Source organism: Hyperoodon ampullatus (assembly GCF_949752795.1).
Source record: "Hyperoodon ampullatus genome assembly, chromosome: 20".
Lineage (NCBI taxonomy): Eukaryota > Metazoa > Chordata > Mammalia > Artiodactyla > Ziphiidae > Hyperoodon > Hyperoodon ampullatus.
In genome coordinates, this window is record NC_136933.1 from 14,492,004 (window position 1) to 14,508,985 (window position 16,982).

The 16,982-nt window shown below is 35.0% G+C and overlaps 1 protein-coding gene across 1 annotated transcript in view; it reads right to left on the reverse strand.

Annotated features, from left to right (window-relative positions):
* Positions 1–16,982, reverse strand: part of TNKS (tankyrase) — a gene marked incomplete at its 5' end in the record, with an annotated part of 174,371 nt that overhangs the window by 49,100 nt on the left and 108,289 nt on the right. Inside the window, 5 exons of the mRNA XM_079726472.1 lie at positions 9,701–9,779; positions 9,869–9,960; positions 11,417–11,538; positions 15,748–15,934; positions 16,561–16,627. Coding sequence (XP_079582598.1) covers positions 9,701–9,779; positions 9,869–9,960; positions 11,417–11,538; positions 15,748–15,934; positions 16,561–16,627 — 547 coding nt within the window. The remainder of the gene's footprint in view (positions 1–9,700; positions 9,780–9,868; positions 9,961–11,416; positions 11,539–15,747; positions 15,935–16,560; positions 16,628–16,982) is intronic.

Here is a 16,982-nt window from a genome sequence, read left to right on the forward strand (position 1 = left end):
TTTGATTTTACTGTGATTGTGCCCCTCCTACCGTCTCATTGTGGCTTCTCCTTTCTCTTTGTATTTGGGGTATCTTTTTTGGTGAGTTCCAGTGTCTTCCTGTCGATGACTGTCCAGCAGCTAGTTGTGATTCTGGTGTTCTCACAAGAGAGAGTCAATAAATTCTTAATTGTGTTCACAAGATTCACCATGAAATGCTGACAAATTTATATTACATTTGCCAGCAGAAAAACGACTGTTTATACATAAACAACATAAAAGCACAGCCATTAGCATGTATTAACGGAAAACACAAGTGGTCAAACTAAACTTCTTGAATTTTTCTGTGAATATTTCTGTTATGTCCTCATCACAGGAGAAAAACTTTAAGAACATTCTAATCATTAACATTTTTCTGGAAATTGGATAAGACACCCACTAAATTATTCAATTATAGTGATGGAAATCCATAATCCAGCTCATTAAATCATGGGAACATGGTTTCAGAACTACTACTCTGAAATACAGATCTTACGAAGTTATTCCTCAGCCCAAACTCAGTGACTCTTCAGTACTTTCACATAAACTTGAATCCCTCAGCGTGTCATTAAAGACCATCTGTAATTTACGTTTACAGCACCTCTCCCACCTCTCTTTCCACTATATTTTTTCTTCACCATCTGATAGGCCTGCTATGCTCCAGCTTTATTAGATTACCCTGGAGCCCCATTTTCTGAAGGTGTGAGTTTCTAAAGTCATCATGAAAGGTAAAATTTGCCTTTGGTCAAGATTATCCTTGCAGATACCTTAGCAATGCGACGGTAGAGACAGATGTAAAGTTTCTCGGTAAATCCAACACCAGCCAGTTTCACTTCCAGTGTCTAAGCAGATCAACTGAACACCAGATAAAGTACAGACAGTACTTTTAAACATTAACAACAAACTATGTGTAAGAAGCGGTTCTCTCTATTAATATGCATGGTGGAACTGAGCACAATATAGAACACTGCAGATTCACTTCTTCTACCTCTTACTCATTCTGGGACATGCACTCATGGAGTGAAATACTGAGCAAAAATCACCACTCACTAATATAAGGAAGGGATGCAACTACCATTTACTAAGCACTTGCTAATATTAGATGCTACATATAAACTGTAAGCTACTTAAAAGCAGAGACTATGACTTAACCTTAAATGTAACTCTTCCCTCTACCCTAAAGTACAAGAGAGACCAGTAACACAAAATTCTTTGCTTTAGTGAATGTATATATTTTTCCTTATGAAATAATTCTTCCCTCAAATTCTAAATAGTTTCATAGCAACAAAAGAATATCCATGGAGTGCTTCATCAGACAACAAGGCTGAAGCACTACAAGAAGTCATAGAAAAGTATCAGCAAATAATGTAATAGAAGCACTCATTCCATGGAAATAAGTAGAATAAAGAAACTAGAGGGACTTCCCTGGGGGTCCAGCGGTTAAGACTTCGCCTTCCAATGCAGGGGGTGCAGGGTGCTAAGATCCCACATGCCTCGTGGCCAAAAAACCAAAACATAAAACAGAAGCAATACTGTAACAAATTCAATAAAGACTTTTAAAGAATGGTCCACATCAAAAAAAAAATCTTAATAAAAAGAAGAAACTAGAAAAATTTGGTGAGACTTTGTACAACCCACTTAGAAAGAACGACAATCAATAATAGGGAAATACTAAACAGATATTCTATAAAGGTTTTTGTGAAGAAGAATTATTCCTCTCTAGAAGCAAATGTCAGAAATTTCTCCAATTCCCTGGTCTCAGGGCTCCGGGCTTGCCCGTCTCAGGTCATAAGATGACTACAGCAGCCACGCTCTACCAGTGCCAGGCAGTTTTACCCAAGGCCAAAAGGGAAGTTGCCAACATCTATTTTAAAAGAGAAGAAAGCTTTCTCAGCGAACCTCTCCTTATGGTTGGGGCCAGAGATGGTTTGTGGGCCCAGGCCTTTACCAGGCACTAATAAGGACGAGATGAGATCACCAGAGCTGTCTCAGACTCTCAAGCTCCTCTATCTGAACAAAACAGAGCTCTACAGAAGGACTTGGCAAGCTTTGATCTGTGGGCCAGCTCCAACCTACTGGTTTTGTGTGGCCTGCAAGCTAAGAATGTTTTTTACATTTTTAAATGGTTACATTTTAAATGGCTATATAAGTACCTACATAAAATCCTCTATTTTGTCTCTTGGCCCACAAAGCCTAAAATATTTACTACGTGGACTTTTAAGAACACATTTACTGAAAAATGATTACTTGATGGGAAATCGACTCTCTGCTTGAGTCATTACAGATCTTTAAATTGACTCAAAATTGAAAAAAGAAAAATCAAGGTCCCTAACTCCCTCTCATATCTAACTTGATCAACACCCTTAAGGTTCTACCTTTATTTGTTTATCAGTCAGTCATGGGTTAGAATCAGGGCTCTCTATAAAGTGGGCAATCTAATTTTTTCCTCCAAATATTCTGAAGTGGTTCAAGGCACAGAAGTACAAAATGTGTGTGATAAATTTATTCCTGGAGGGCAGCAGTAACTATGTGATACGACTAGAGATCAATCCCCATCCCCCGATTTTTTAAATGAGTCACCTGGCAGGATTTGTGTTGCTGCTCTAGTTCAGTTTCACAGTGAAGAAGGGTGATATATTGGAGCCAGTGTAATTTTACTTTGTTGTGATCCCAGAGAATTGTAGGGAACTCTCATTGTTTAAAGGGAGTTCTCCTAAGTTTGGATTTATTACTCTAATCTCCACCATTCTGTAAGTTACATAAATGGTAAATGACAATAATTTACTCTATTGGTGGAGAAATAACAGGAAAAGATTAAATGATCTGTGCAGGTCATCCATAAAATCAATGCTGGAAACACTGAAAAAAAAAGGGCCAACTCAAGCACAGAATATAGTCCAGAAGCTAGAATATCTCTGACACAACACTGTTCTTCGTCCTCTTGGCTTTGATGACTGTGACTCACACTGTGATAATTCTTCACTCAGGCAAAAAACTTAGGCTCAACAACATTCAAAATATTCTTTATATACGAGTCAAACTCTTAAAAAAACAGAGAGACAAAACAAATATACAGTCTAGTATTATACATATAATTAAGTGCCTAAATGGTCATTCAAACTGAGCTAACCAAATAAATGACATTGCCGCTCACAAGGAATCTTCTAGGAACTTTCAAGTTATACAGCTATATATATGTATTGCTGTCCATGAGTTTTGTTTTCAACCTAAAAAATTTGACAGATTGATTTTATATACAGCAGCATTAATTTATTCTTCATATTTTAAATAGATACAACTTTAATTCTTAATATATATGTATTATTTGGAATTACCAGCACACTTACTGAAGAAATTCAGGAATGTTGGGACTGATGAAGTCTTTTTTAAGACACAGTTTTATTTTCCTCTATCCCAATCTCCACCACAAGGATATGACAGAGGATGTCTTCAAAGACGCTTAGCATTCAGCACTAAAGAGATCTATTTTCTCTAAAGTACAGAAACTGCCTCAAATAAGAAAAATGTTATACTTAATGTGTTACACCTCAATTGTGGTAATTAATGGTTAGAACTGGCTTAAGATACAAATTCAGAAGGTGTGAGAAGAATAACAGATGTCTGGCAGTTTTAAAGACAAACATTCTTTTTTTTTGTATCTGGAGATAACAAGCTGAGGTATGTATCTTTATTTCTATTTGAATAGTAAGAATGACTTTCCTAAAGAGGATAATTTGATAAAATGATATAAAACCACAATGGTATGTGGCCTGAAATGTATAGGACATAAAATTATGATTAAAAAATGCCAAAAACAGTTTTGGAAACCAGCAAGCAGACCATAAGGAAATGGTTAAGGGGACTCTTTCAAAAATCAGTGTGAACAGCCTAGTCTCAACAGCTAACTATGAGGCTGAGTTCATCTCTCGCTTAAACTTCAGCTATCACTGTCCACATCACTCATTTGGTAATTCATCATCAATTGTTCTGTGACATTTCTGTACTTAGCTCTTTATCACTCTCAATATGAGAAATAAGCCCATTAAATGCCAATGACTATTGACACAACTTCTTCTTACATACATTATAAATAAATCTGTCAAATTAAGACATATGAACATCAAAAAAAAGTTTTCATGTTTCACATTTAACAGATGCTCACTAATGACAAAATAGCAGTGCTTTCATGTATGGAAAAAAAGCACCTTTTGTATCTGCAGTATTAATAATACCGTATGCAATTGGGGCTTAGGTTGTACTTAATAATGATAGCAAACAAGGCAGTAGCAACACAATGCAGAATGCCAGGGTACATTAACAATAATAAAGAAAAAGGGATAAAATCTCATGTCTTTCCTATTTAGGCTTTACAGTAATCTTGTGAAGCAGGGGTTGGTAGAGATAATTATTAATTTTTTAAGATACAGAAGTTTACTCCTATAAAAGTGGATTTCTCAAATAAGTTGGTTAATAACCCCATTTTCTTATAACCATCCTTTCCTTAGGAGTCATTTGTTTTCTGTCCTTTTGCTAAATATTGCCTGCTTGCCTCCCTGGACCCACATCCACCCTCCACCCTGCTCTCTGTCCTGGGAAAATCATGTGTATGGATCACATCAATGGGTTCTTTTGGTCTTTAACTTTTCGCTGTATTTGGCCAGTAGGAAGTAGTGACAAGGGGACTAGTGGGAAGGAGAAGAGTGAGGAGTATGGATTAGATATAGCCTTTATCAAAGGCTACAGATGCTGTCAGGTGGCCTGCTCTATATAGCTCCCCTGTTCCTTGCCCCTTCAGGCCCAGGATGATGATAGCTCCCATTTGCTGCTGGTACTACCTCATCCCTTGTTGATTTCCTAAACCTTGCCCACACCTTTGTATGTAACTCCTTTATTAAACTTTCCTCAAATTACCCACTTTGAGTATGCTATTTATTGCCAAGACCCTAACTAATACAATTTTCTACCTCTATATCTTTGGAACACCTTCTTCAAAAGCTATCAAGGCCCTTATGTGAAAATTGCCAAATTAAATGGATCGTCTACCTTGGTTTCTCTCTGCAGCACTAATCACCTGTTCCTTCTTCACACTCCGTTGCACTCAGTAGACACCATGATAAGCCTTTCAGTTTCCTCTTCCCACTACTGTTCCACAAACATGAGTAATCCTCAAAGGTTATTCCTTGACTCTCAACTCATCCCTCCATATTCTCTACCAGGAACCTTCCTCATTCCCACAATGTATGATCACTATGTCAATGGCTTCCCAATAGATCTTTCTAATCCTAAGCTCTCTTTCATACTCTAGTGTTATATTTCCAACCACTAGTTTCATTTAATGTCCCTCTATCATATGAACTCCAAGTACAAAATCATTACCAAGACATAGGACACCAGTATTTCTTTCTAGCTTTCTTACTTCCTTAATTGTACCACCACTTTCTAAGTTTATTCCAGCACCCAATTCATTTCAAACTACCACCATTTTCTAAGTCTATTCCAGCACCCAATTAGTCTTTCCAAATGGCTTTCGTCTTTCTCTTCCTTTTTCATTACTGATGCCACTAAATTTGTTCAGGATTAGCTTCAAGTTTGGTAACTGCTTTAACTTCCAAACTATTTCCCACAGTATCCAGCACACAATCTTTATCGTTTTACAACTCAATGTTGAGCTAGTGGATCAAAACAAATTATAAAGGGATTATATACATGTCTTAAATAAAATGTAGATAATTAAGGGAAATATATAGTATATAAGTTTGAAAAGACAAATATAGAAAAAAATACAATGCTCATACTTACTAGCAATCTAAGTATGGTTTGTGTGCCAGGTACTATACAACATACATATATATATATAAGCTCATTCAATTTTTACCAAAAAAAAACAAAACAAACAAACAAACAAACCACCCTTGTAGGGGAGGTATTAATACCCACATATCACCAATGAGTCAACTGAGGTTCAGAGAAATTAAGTTCACGGTCATAAAACTAGAAAGTGGAAGATTCTAAACTGAAAACTATATCTGTCTATGTTACATACACAATATGCTTAACTTGCAGAGTGAAATTGAACTTTGTATTTATTACCAAGTTTTACACAAAAGAATGCTTTGGCTTATATAAATATTACTAAGTTCTATTTGTCTAAGTAAGACAAAGTTAGTTAATGGCATTAGATCTCCCTACCAAATTCTCTGCCTTTTCTGACTTAGTAGTCTTAGCTTGAGAACTAGGTTCATCATGAGGAGGGGAAGACAGCAGAATGGGAGAAGCAGACTAAGAGGGCGGAATCCTAATTCAGGAGCGGGACTGCTTGTTCAGAAGGTGCTTTTAGAATCAAATGGAAACAATGAGTCGTTCAAAAATCAAATTGAAACCACAAGTTCCCCAGAAAGAACACTAGGCAAGCAAACATTAGGGGCCAACAGTAGCTAAGTTGGGTCTTTATGGCGAGCTTTTACTAATGCATTAGTCACCAGATAAACTAGCCCTGAGGGATAGCAGTCTGCCTTGGGACCGGGAAATGAGTGAAGGGGAGGATGGAAAGTTGTATCTATTGGTTCCTAACCCTGATTAAATATGACTCTTTTTTCCATTTAAAGCGTCGCAGGAGTTCTCAATTTTGTTGAACTGAAGTGGAAGGACTAGGGAAGATATACTAGTCTAAAAGGCATTCTATATCACTAGCAGGGTGGTTAAAATTATACATGACCCACTGATGAACTGCGACGTTACTGATGAGAATGCACTGTGAACATGAAGGGCAGAGAAAAGATTTAGAACCACAGACCTAGAGTAATGCTGACCAGGACAGGTTATATAAAATAATGTTACTTCTCATTGAACCTTCAGGAAATAAAATGACTCGTGGGAGACAACAAAGAGATACTTTCCCAAAATGAAGGGCATTATTCATGGTTATTCAAGAACATTATAAATGCCATAAGATATTTTTAAAAATAGGTAAATGATAAACATACCATGCTCTTAAGTGTAGCAGAAAGCCTACTTAGCTTATTATTTTGTTTGATAGAACAAGACATTATTTATGTAACAGTGCAGTAGTTGTACCCTGAAAATGGGCAATAAATCTGTAGAACTCTGTTCTTTTCATTCCAGCTCATCCTGACTGTTTAATTAAAAACATCAACCGTCCTTTTAAAGCAAGGATATACAAATTTTTTTGGATCATGCACCCTAGGAGTAAAAAAATGTTTTAAGAACCGTCTCAATATACATTTATGTACATTTGTAAATTGTAACCAAGCAGGGCTAAACTAATACATAATAAATATATATAAAATTTATACAAAAAAATTACAAAGGACAGGAAAGAGGTGAAACAATTAAAAATTAAAAAAAATTAAATTATTAGTCGTATAAAATATCATTTGGCTCAATTAAAAGAAACTTTAAAAAATCTTATAAAAATTATGTTGTAGATTTGAGGGTCTGATTCTAAGTTCATTTTCAACAGCTGGTCCCACTGGCTAGATTAGCTAAAAAGATTTCACATAGATATGTTGTGCCATTGGAAAAAGTGCATTGTTAGCAAAGCCTTCTAAATCACAATGCTTATTTTTTAATGTAATTTACTAAGTATGCTAAGGTTTTAACTGAATTCTGCTAGTAAAATGGCATTTTCTTGATTCTTGCAAACTTATTATGAGGTGTTGCATTTAAATATTTTTAATAGGTTCAAAAACTACCTGAACACAAATTTAAAAAAACTAAAACTTTAAAACAGGTTAGAAAATCCTGTTGCCCAGTTTTTAAATTATATAAATATGACAGATGGGTGATAAATATACATCACTTTTTGGCAACAAAATCACAAAACAGTGGATATTTTCTAAAAATCTATTTTCAAAATGTCCTCTTCACTTGTTCAAGTTCCTTTTAAAGAGCAGTTACTTTCTCATTCACTCTAAAATATATAACTTTCACCTTTAAGGTTCTGATTATGTTTCTCTTTAAAAAAAAAAGTACCTAAATACAAGTAATAGTCATTTGTCACCACAGAACTATCAGCAAATTTTGAACTCCCTTATTTTCATTAAAAAAAAAAAAAAAGGCACAACAACTAAGTATGTCAATCTGAAAATCCTGATTCATAAAATAGCCAGATAAACTTTTTATGCTATAAGATTGTCATGGTCATTCCCTCTGATTTTCAACAACGGTATTTATCAAGATTCTACCATTTAGGATAATATCCATAAATCTACTCATGTAAAGTGCAATGTGTCACAAAGTGCTGAAAGTGAGCAGACGAGTGAGTGCATCACGGTCAATCCCCCCACACACAACTCGTGTTCTTCCTCACAAAACACCTTGGGCTCTGACATGACTCAGGCAGGCTGACACATGGACATAATGAGAGTGCCAGCATCAATCTATGTATGAAGCATTAGTACAGTAAGTCCCATACATATAAACCTTCAAGTTGCAAACTTTCAAGGGTGAGAACGTGCGTTCCCATGTCCAATCATGTAAGTTAGTTCACATGTCTGGCATACATTTTTACATGAATGCACCCTCTACAAGTGGTTCTGCTTTTGTATACTTTACAGTACTGTATAGAGTACAGTAGTACAGTATCATTATTTCAAGCCCAGGATGTCTGGAAGCAAGCATAAAAAGCAGTGGTGATGTAGCTGGTACTACCTAAGAAGCGCCAGCTGTTGTACTGTACTACTGTACTTTTCAAGGTACTGTACTGCAAGATTAAAAATGTTTTCTTTATTTTTTATGTTTGTTTTTTATGTGTTACTTGTGTGAAAAGGATTATAAACCTATTACAGCACAGCACTATACAGCCGATTGTGTTAGTTGGGTACCTAGGCTAACTTTGTTGGACTTAAGAACAAATTAGACTTATGAACATGCTCTTAGAACAGAACTTGTTTGTATGTAGGGGACTTACTGTAGATCTTAACTCTTCATTTGTAAATAAATTACTATTTTAATAAATCAAAATTCTAATATTTTTTTCCTACACCCAATGGCTCATCTTGTATGTTCCATAGAGTGCCTGCACCCTACTTTGGGGACTCCTGCTTTAAAGTATTCACTCTTGAGGATTTAAAAATCTGCAAGTTCAAGTACCTCCGAAAAACAACCAGTTTGCTTCCTTCAAGCAAATTTTCCTCAAGCAATTTATGGAGTCATGGAGTTGCAGAAAATGTCACTCAGACAATGCCAATAAAAATGGTTATTAAAATTTTATTTCTTTATATTAAGGTTATTTGAGAAAATTATTATCATTACCAGTTTGAAGGAACAAATGTTCTTTAAAATAGGTAGCAATATTTTACCTATCATTCACATAAATTACTTTCTGATAAACCGTAATGATGTTGACTACCAAAATATATCAATTCCAGTATTAAGGTAAAACAATGTAAAGTTGAAATGTATTTCAAATGATAAGACCATAGCCACATTTATTGCTTTATAGAAGAATGATAGTAAAGTACAATATAAAACACAGGTAATTATCTCTATTAGTAACAAGATTTAAATCAGCTTTAAAGAAGAATCTATGAATTTAAATACATGCTAACAGTCCTTTATAAGATTAATTTCTTCCGGAGAATCAGAGAGAAGAGGAATAGTCTTAAGTGCAGCTAGCTACTCAATGCCAAGGTTGGCACCTTATCTCAGGCATGAGCCTTACCTTTGCTCCATGTTTATGTAGAACTTCCATGACATCATTGTGGGCCCTTTCTGCTGCAACGTGCAGGGGCGTCATGAAACTATGGAGAGGAGGAAAGGAAAAAGTAATCTAACTCGTACCACACTTTCTGTTTAAGAACTGAGCAACTCCTTCTGCAACTGCACTTACTCTTTATTTTTTTCATTAACATTTGCTCCTTTTCTAAGTAACAATTCTGTCACTTGTTTGCGTTTGGGATGCAGGGAGGCCACAGCACAGTGCTGTAAAGTAAAGAAAACCAAGTTAATAAACTTCTATGTAAAAATAGATTGCTGAATTGAATAGCACCCGCTGACTATTTAAAACACTGTTATCTCAAAACATATATTTTAACATTATGGAGATGATCCAAATTCCTCCTAAATACACTGGGAGTATAAAACATAAGCCTTTAAACCAAGGTGAAATTATGCTCTCAGCTGAGCAGTAAGAGACTTCGTTTCTTTCCCTTTAGCCAATAAGTAATTATCCAGTATATATTTACTTGAAGGTATCAGAATACTGCCTCTCCAAAGCTACAGAAATCTATAACTGAATTACTCAATCCTTCAGTAGGCTGTCAGCCACATAAATCAATATTTCTCAAGCTCTTTCCCAGAGGTACTCCTAGCACTACAGGAGAATAAGTCCATATGCCCAGGGACAGGTGAGAAGGTAACAGACTTGAAGGAGCTTAGAGGGAGAAGTATTCTCAGAAGTTTTATGTTTTATCCTCTATTTATACAACTTTTATACTCAACTTCATTTTATATTCATGTTTGTATTAAAACTGAAAAAGTACGAAAACTACATACTAATGAATAGAATGAACACTCTAAAAAAGCAGGTCAGGTTCATTCTGTGGCTTTGAGTGTCTCCTGGCAGAAATGCTGTGTAGCTTGAATGTATCTAAACCCCAGCATGAGAGCCATATTCTGAGTATACATACAGTTGGCCTATTTTGGTTTGGTAACTCTTATAATGTTGTTTTTGGCAGGTACTGCCTACAGTTTGACCCTTTTGTGCCAGATATAAAGAATGTTAACTGAGGCATATTTAGAGGTCTGTGATAGAAGCATCATTTATGCTTAAATTCTGAACTCAGGTATAATCCAACCAGCCCTATATCTGAAACTTAATGTGGTCAATGACAAGGAAAATAGAACAATCTTTCTCAAAGTACATTAGAGAAAAAACATGAATAGTTTTAAAAATTTGTACAGTCTGGAGCAAAAAATTTCCTAACCTTACCATTTTTCTATAATGAATGTAACAATTCTTTGACTACAATTGCTCAAAATGATGATGCAAGTATCTTTGAAAATAATTTAATCGTTGATAAAAAGCAAATACAGTATTTATCTAGCAGCCACAAGAAAAAGAAGATTCTATAGAGAAAAATCACATCTTGTATTTCATGAGAGCACTGGCCACAAAAGTACACTTGTTATAATATGGTTGGGTAAAGACAAAAGTAAAAATAATTTTCAGATTAAGGTTGAGCAAATGTCTATTCTCTCATCCATGAAAGCAATTATCTCCCTAACCAAATTTAAAAATCAGTGCAACCAATATTAAAATGCAAATTCCTGGCACTTCAGATACTAAAGTTACCTTAATGTTTCTGAAATGAAAATCATATTTTGCATTTACACTACTATTACAGACCCAAGGAATGGATTAACAATAGGATCTTACCAGTGCAGTTTCATGAGACTGTGGTTGTTTGAAATTAATGATTTCCAAAGCAAGTGTTTTTTTAACTTTCGCTAGGTCTGCTTCTCTGGCTGCTTGTAGTAAAGAATGACCTTTAAATTCATCTGTTAATGAAATAATGGTTGACATATAAATATTTAAAATCTATAAAAATCATTAGCATGATTATAAATAAAGTAGAAAAATGATTAATTTTACACATTCCTCTATTTTAGTAACAGCAACAACATGACAATATGATGATAAAGGTGCAAAGGATGAGGGTGTAGGTTAATGAAAAATTTTGAAATAAGACTATTTTCTACTCAGAGTTCATAAAGATACTCACTCCAGCAAAGTTTTAAAACAAGCAACCTAAATGTTCACCAAATAGAAACCAGTTAAATAATTTGTGAACACTTATACACTGGAATACTTTATAACTCTTAAACAAAAAGATCTATGTATATACTGACGTGAAAGTATATGTTATTAAATGAAAATTCAAGTAGCAAATGAGGAGGACAGGCTGACCCTTTTTTTTTTGGTACTGTTACTACTTCTACTGCCACCATAACTAAATATAACTAATGATATAAAAAAGACATTTAGAGAAATATTCACCAAAATATTAATAGTGATTATGTCTTGACACAGAGAAGGGAAGAACTGAATTATGTGGGAAGTGCCAGAGTCTGAAAATTTTTCAAAGAACAGTTAATGTTTATTTATTATTTGTATAAGCAAGTAAGTGATTTTTAAAAAGGCATTTCTAAATTAATTGCATAAGTAAGAGTCCACCACTCTTACTCATTAAAAGCAAATCATCTTATTTTCTATTTTACAAGGTTGGATTGTATTTTGATATGACTACTTATTAACAAAAAGCTGAAAATTGTTCTAAAAAGATATAAATGATATGTGACCTAATATGTTACATTAATTCCAGGCCTGCCTTTGCATCTGCCTGGTACTGAATTGTTTTTTTTTTTTTAAAGTAAGATTTTTTTTCTAGGTATTTGCCCATTTCATATAAATATTTGATATTATCAGGCATAAAGTATTGACAGTATCTCTTAGTTTTTTTTTTTTAACTTTTCATTTTATATTGGAGTATAGCTGATTAACTATGTTGTGATAGCTTCAGGTGCACAGCGAAGTTGAGTCACTTGGCTGAAATCTTTCTTTTTTCCTTTCTCCCTTTCCTTTGAGGGCCCCATGTCACTTTCTCCTCTTCTTCAAAAGACAGGAAGAGGGACTTCCCTGGTGGTCCAGTGGTTAAGAATCCACCTTCCAGTGCAGAGGATGTGGGTTCAATCCCTGGTTGGGGAACTAAGATCCCACACGCTGCAGGGCAACTAAGCCCGCACACCATAACTACAGAGTCCATATGCTCTGGAGCCCACGAGCCACAACTGGAGAGAAGCCCGCATGCCACAACAAAGAGCCCACCCGCCGCAATGAAAGATGCCACATGCCGCAACTAAGACCCGATGCAGCCTTAATTAATTAATTAATTAATCAATTAATTAAAAGGAAGCAAATTTTAAATAGACAGAGAGACACACGTGCGCACAAACTCGCGTCTTATTAACTACTACTCGTCACTCAAGGTCTCAGTTCAGATACTTGGATAAGCCTTTCTGTTGTTCCCCATTAGGATTCCTTCTTATGAAGTCCTTTGTACTTGCCTCTAGCTGTATATCACAGGGCTTATCACACCGTCTTATCTGCTACGGTAGTCCCATCACCTAGCACAGTGCTTGGCATATAGTAGGTAGCCCATAAGTATTTGTTGCATGGATGCTGAATATTTATAAAATAAGTCATGGCAGGTTTAGGGAAAAAACATCTCTATATAACCTCTTGTTTAGTGGTACTTTATCACTGCTGAATTCTTCAAAGTACAGGCCTTTGAAACTTCAGAAAACTTCAGAAATCCCAATTACCCTGAAAACTTAATATTTATAAAATGCCTTAAAATCTCTTTCTAAATGCATTTGGAAACAAGAATAAAAGCTACTTTCAGTATTTTCAGCTCCAGTGTGTGCAGAACCCACACTAATGTGTTCAATTGGCTTCATGAAAACAACAAATAAAAAAGTAAACAAGAAAGAGCAAAAAATGTGTGTAATGAAAATGCTGTAACCATGGGTATGATCAAAATATTGTTTTTGTTTCCTGTATAATTTTCTTAAAAAGAATTCTGTCATTGTGGTTGCCTAGTATAAAGCAGTGAGCATGAGGATGAAAACTGGTCAGAAAAGTTCCAACTTTGTTACATCCTTTCCTTCAGATAATTCCTTGGTAGAACCTTATTTAATAAAATAAAGGAGATACTGAGAAGGTTGCAAAGTACTCTAATCAGGGAACTTCTTCCTTTACAAAACTATACAAATTTAGGTTAAATCTTAAAGTTTACAGTTGAATCATGTAGACCAGTGAAATACAACGTAAAAACCCATAACAGTACTCATAATTTACAAAATGACTCAAAAGAAAAAAGAAGTCAAATTGGTGACATGGATATAAAGCTGAGCCCAGGGTATAAAACTAAAAGAAAGAAACTAGAAAAAGATGTAAAAAATAAATTTTGAGTTAAGTTAAATTCAATTCAGTAAACCTGCTGGGCACACAGCATGCACAATGCACTGTGCTAAGTTGGGGGTAGGCAGATACAGACCCAAGCACAATTACCATCAACACATTTTATTAGGTAACAAGGCATTGTGTAGGTGCTAAGAAGACAGAATAATAAAACCAAAGGTCTTTCTAAGAATTTAAACTTCACTGGGGAGACAGAACATCACATAGAAAAATGCACTATATAATGCAAGATAACATATGGCAAGAGTCATGAGTGGGAGAGAGAATAAATGCACTTCTACAAGGATTCATTGCTAAGACATCTGCCCAGTTATAATCTGGTTTGTGCTGGCCTGTAATCTAGTAGATGTCATCTGTTCCGGTACCAAAATAAGTTTAAATTTCCATTTAAACAAGATCAAAACTGCAAGGAACTCTTCCTGTTTTAACATAAACTAATTTACAATCTGTTTAAACTTAAATGATGTTTTCATTTTGACTATGCCTTTTTCTTAAATTATCATTTAAAGGTTTTCTCAGGTGTTTAAATCTAGTTATCTGATTCTTAGAATCCTAGATGTAAGAGAATATCAACCATGGGACAAATTAAAAATTAGGTAGGTAATGCCTACTTTCATTTAAACCTGTAATGCCTATGTATAGAATTAAATACATCTCAGTATTCAATATGACAACTAAATGTAATGTGGTATCCTGAATGGGATCCTGGAACAGAAAAAGGACTTCCAGTAAAAAAATAAAGAAATCTGAATAGAGTACAGCCTTTAATTAATAATGTATCAGTATTGGTTCATTATTTTGACAAATGTACCATATTAATATAAGATGTTTATAGGGGAAATTGCGTATAGGGTATAAAAGAACTCTCTGTACTATTTTTGTTAAGTTTTATGTAAATCTAAAACTATTCTAAAAGTTTATTTTAAAACATGCATATGTAAACATAGGTAATATGTATCAGTATATGAGAAGATTACTTCCACCAAATCATAAAAATTATCTTATTTAAATTTGGGCAAGTGATTGCACTTGGGCTATAACACACATAAATAAAAACATGAATGTGCAACTTGCAGGGCTTGGGAAATAGTGAGTACTCCATAATGTTAGATATCATCTATTACTACCAATAGCACAAGAATATAACCTCTGTGAGACAAGAGATTTTTTTCTGGTTTGTACACTGCTATATTTCAAGTTCCTGGAACATAGTAGGTATTCAATAGATGGTTACTGATGGACTCATCATCCTCTTTTGTCTTTAAAAAAAAAAGGAGCCTTACTTAACACATGAATTAGAATTAGGCTTGAATAAACACAAAATAAATATAGTATATGTATGTGAGATTCCTGTAGAATTCAAAAAGAAAAGTAATGATAAGAAAAGAGGATAATAAACTAGTGAACATGTAAGAATAGAAGTCTATTATCTAAGTTAGACAAAACAACAGCCCTAATACCAAAACTAAGATATTCTAGGGACTTCCCTGGTGGAACAGTGGTTAAGATGCCACACTCCCAATGCAGGGGGCCCGAGTTCAACCCCTGGTCAGGGAACTAGATCCCATATGCATGCCACAACTAAAGAGCCCACGTGCTGCAACTAAGGAGCTGGCGAGCCACAACTAAGACCTGACGCAACCAAATAAATTAATTAATATTAAAAAAAAAAGAAAGATATTACAATTTACAACAAGCGATGTTGACTTTAGGATATAAATACATACAAGTCAATCTTTCCCGGAGCTCAGGCGTTGGAGCCATATCCACGGCACTTTTGCCATGGCAGTTGACTAAAGTGGGATCGGCACCATGACTAAGTAACAAAGAGCAGACCTCTACACGATTCTTGGAAGCAGCCTCATGGAGTGGGGTAAACTGCCAGAGATCCATAGCGTTAACACAAGCTCCATGCTGAATTGAGAAAAAAAAAAGTTATAGGTCAGTAGTCATTTCACTGGATCAAAAAAAACTCGTTTATTTGACTGTAAATTTCAGTTATAACTCTGAAATGTCAACAATTGTTTTAATTTCTTTAATTTCAGCTTTTAAAAAATAGTTTAAAATAAGTTGAATAATTAAAAAATTTTAAGGCAATGGTGAACATTAAAAAAAAACAATTTTGGGGGCTTCCCTGGTGGCGCAGTGGTTGAGAATCTGCCTGCCAATGCAGAGGACACGGGTTCGAGCCCTGGTCTGGGAAGATCCCACATGCTCGCGGAGCGACTGGGCCCGTGAGCCACAACTACTGAGCCTGCGCGTCTGGAGCCTGTGCTCCACAACAGGAGAGGCCATGACAGTGAGAGGCCCGCGCAGTGCGATGAAGAGTGGCCCCCGCTCTCCACAACTAGAGAAAGCCCTCGCACAGAAACGAAGAAAGACCCAACGCAGCCAAATAAATAAATAAAATAAATTAAAAAAAAAAAAAAAAAAAAAAACAATTTTATTATCTTAAAAATCTTGGCAAAAAACCCCCGTGAAAACTCATGATGAGTTAAAAAAAAAAGCAAATAATATTCAATATTTTTAATTTCTCTTACCTTTAGTAGCAGTTCTGTGACTTCGTAATGTCCATATGAACATGCATTATGGAGAGGAACAAGTCCACTAAATGGAAAAAGGCCAATTAAAATACTGAAATTTCAAAAAACTTAGAGTCATTTATCCAAGAAGTGCTAAGAAACAAAATCTAATAAATCCTAGTACAATTATGTTTAAAATATTTTAAAGTATTAAATAAGAGAATACAAAGCATAACTAATGCTCAACCTTTTGTATTTATCTTGTTTTATGTATCATCTTGTATATGTATCATTCTGCATGAGTCAAAGACCCTCTTTTTTGTGGCGTACTTATCTTGAGGACTCACCTATTGTACACCATCTGCTTTCAGACATGCACAAGGGAAAAGAGATTTACAAGAGCATCAGGCATTTGTGCCCCTATACTATGGGAACACCAT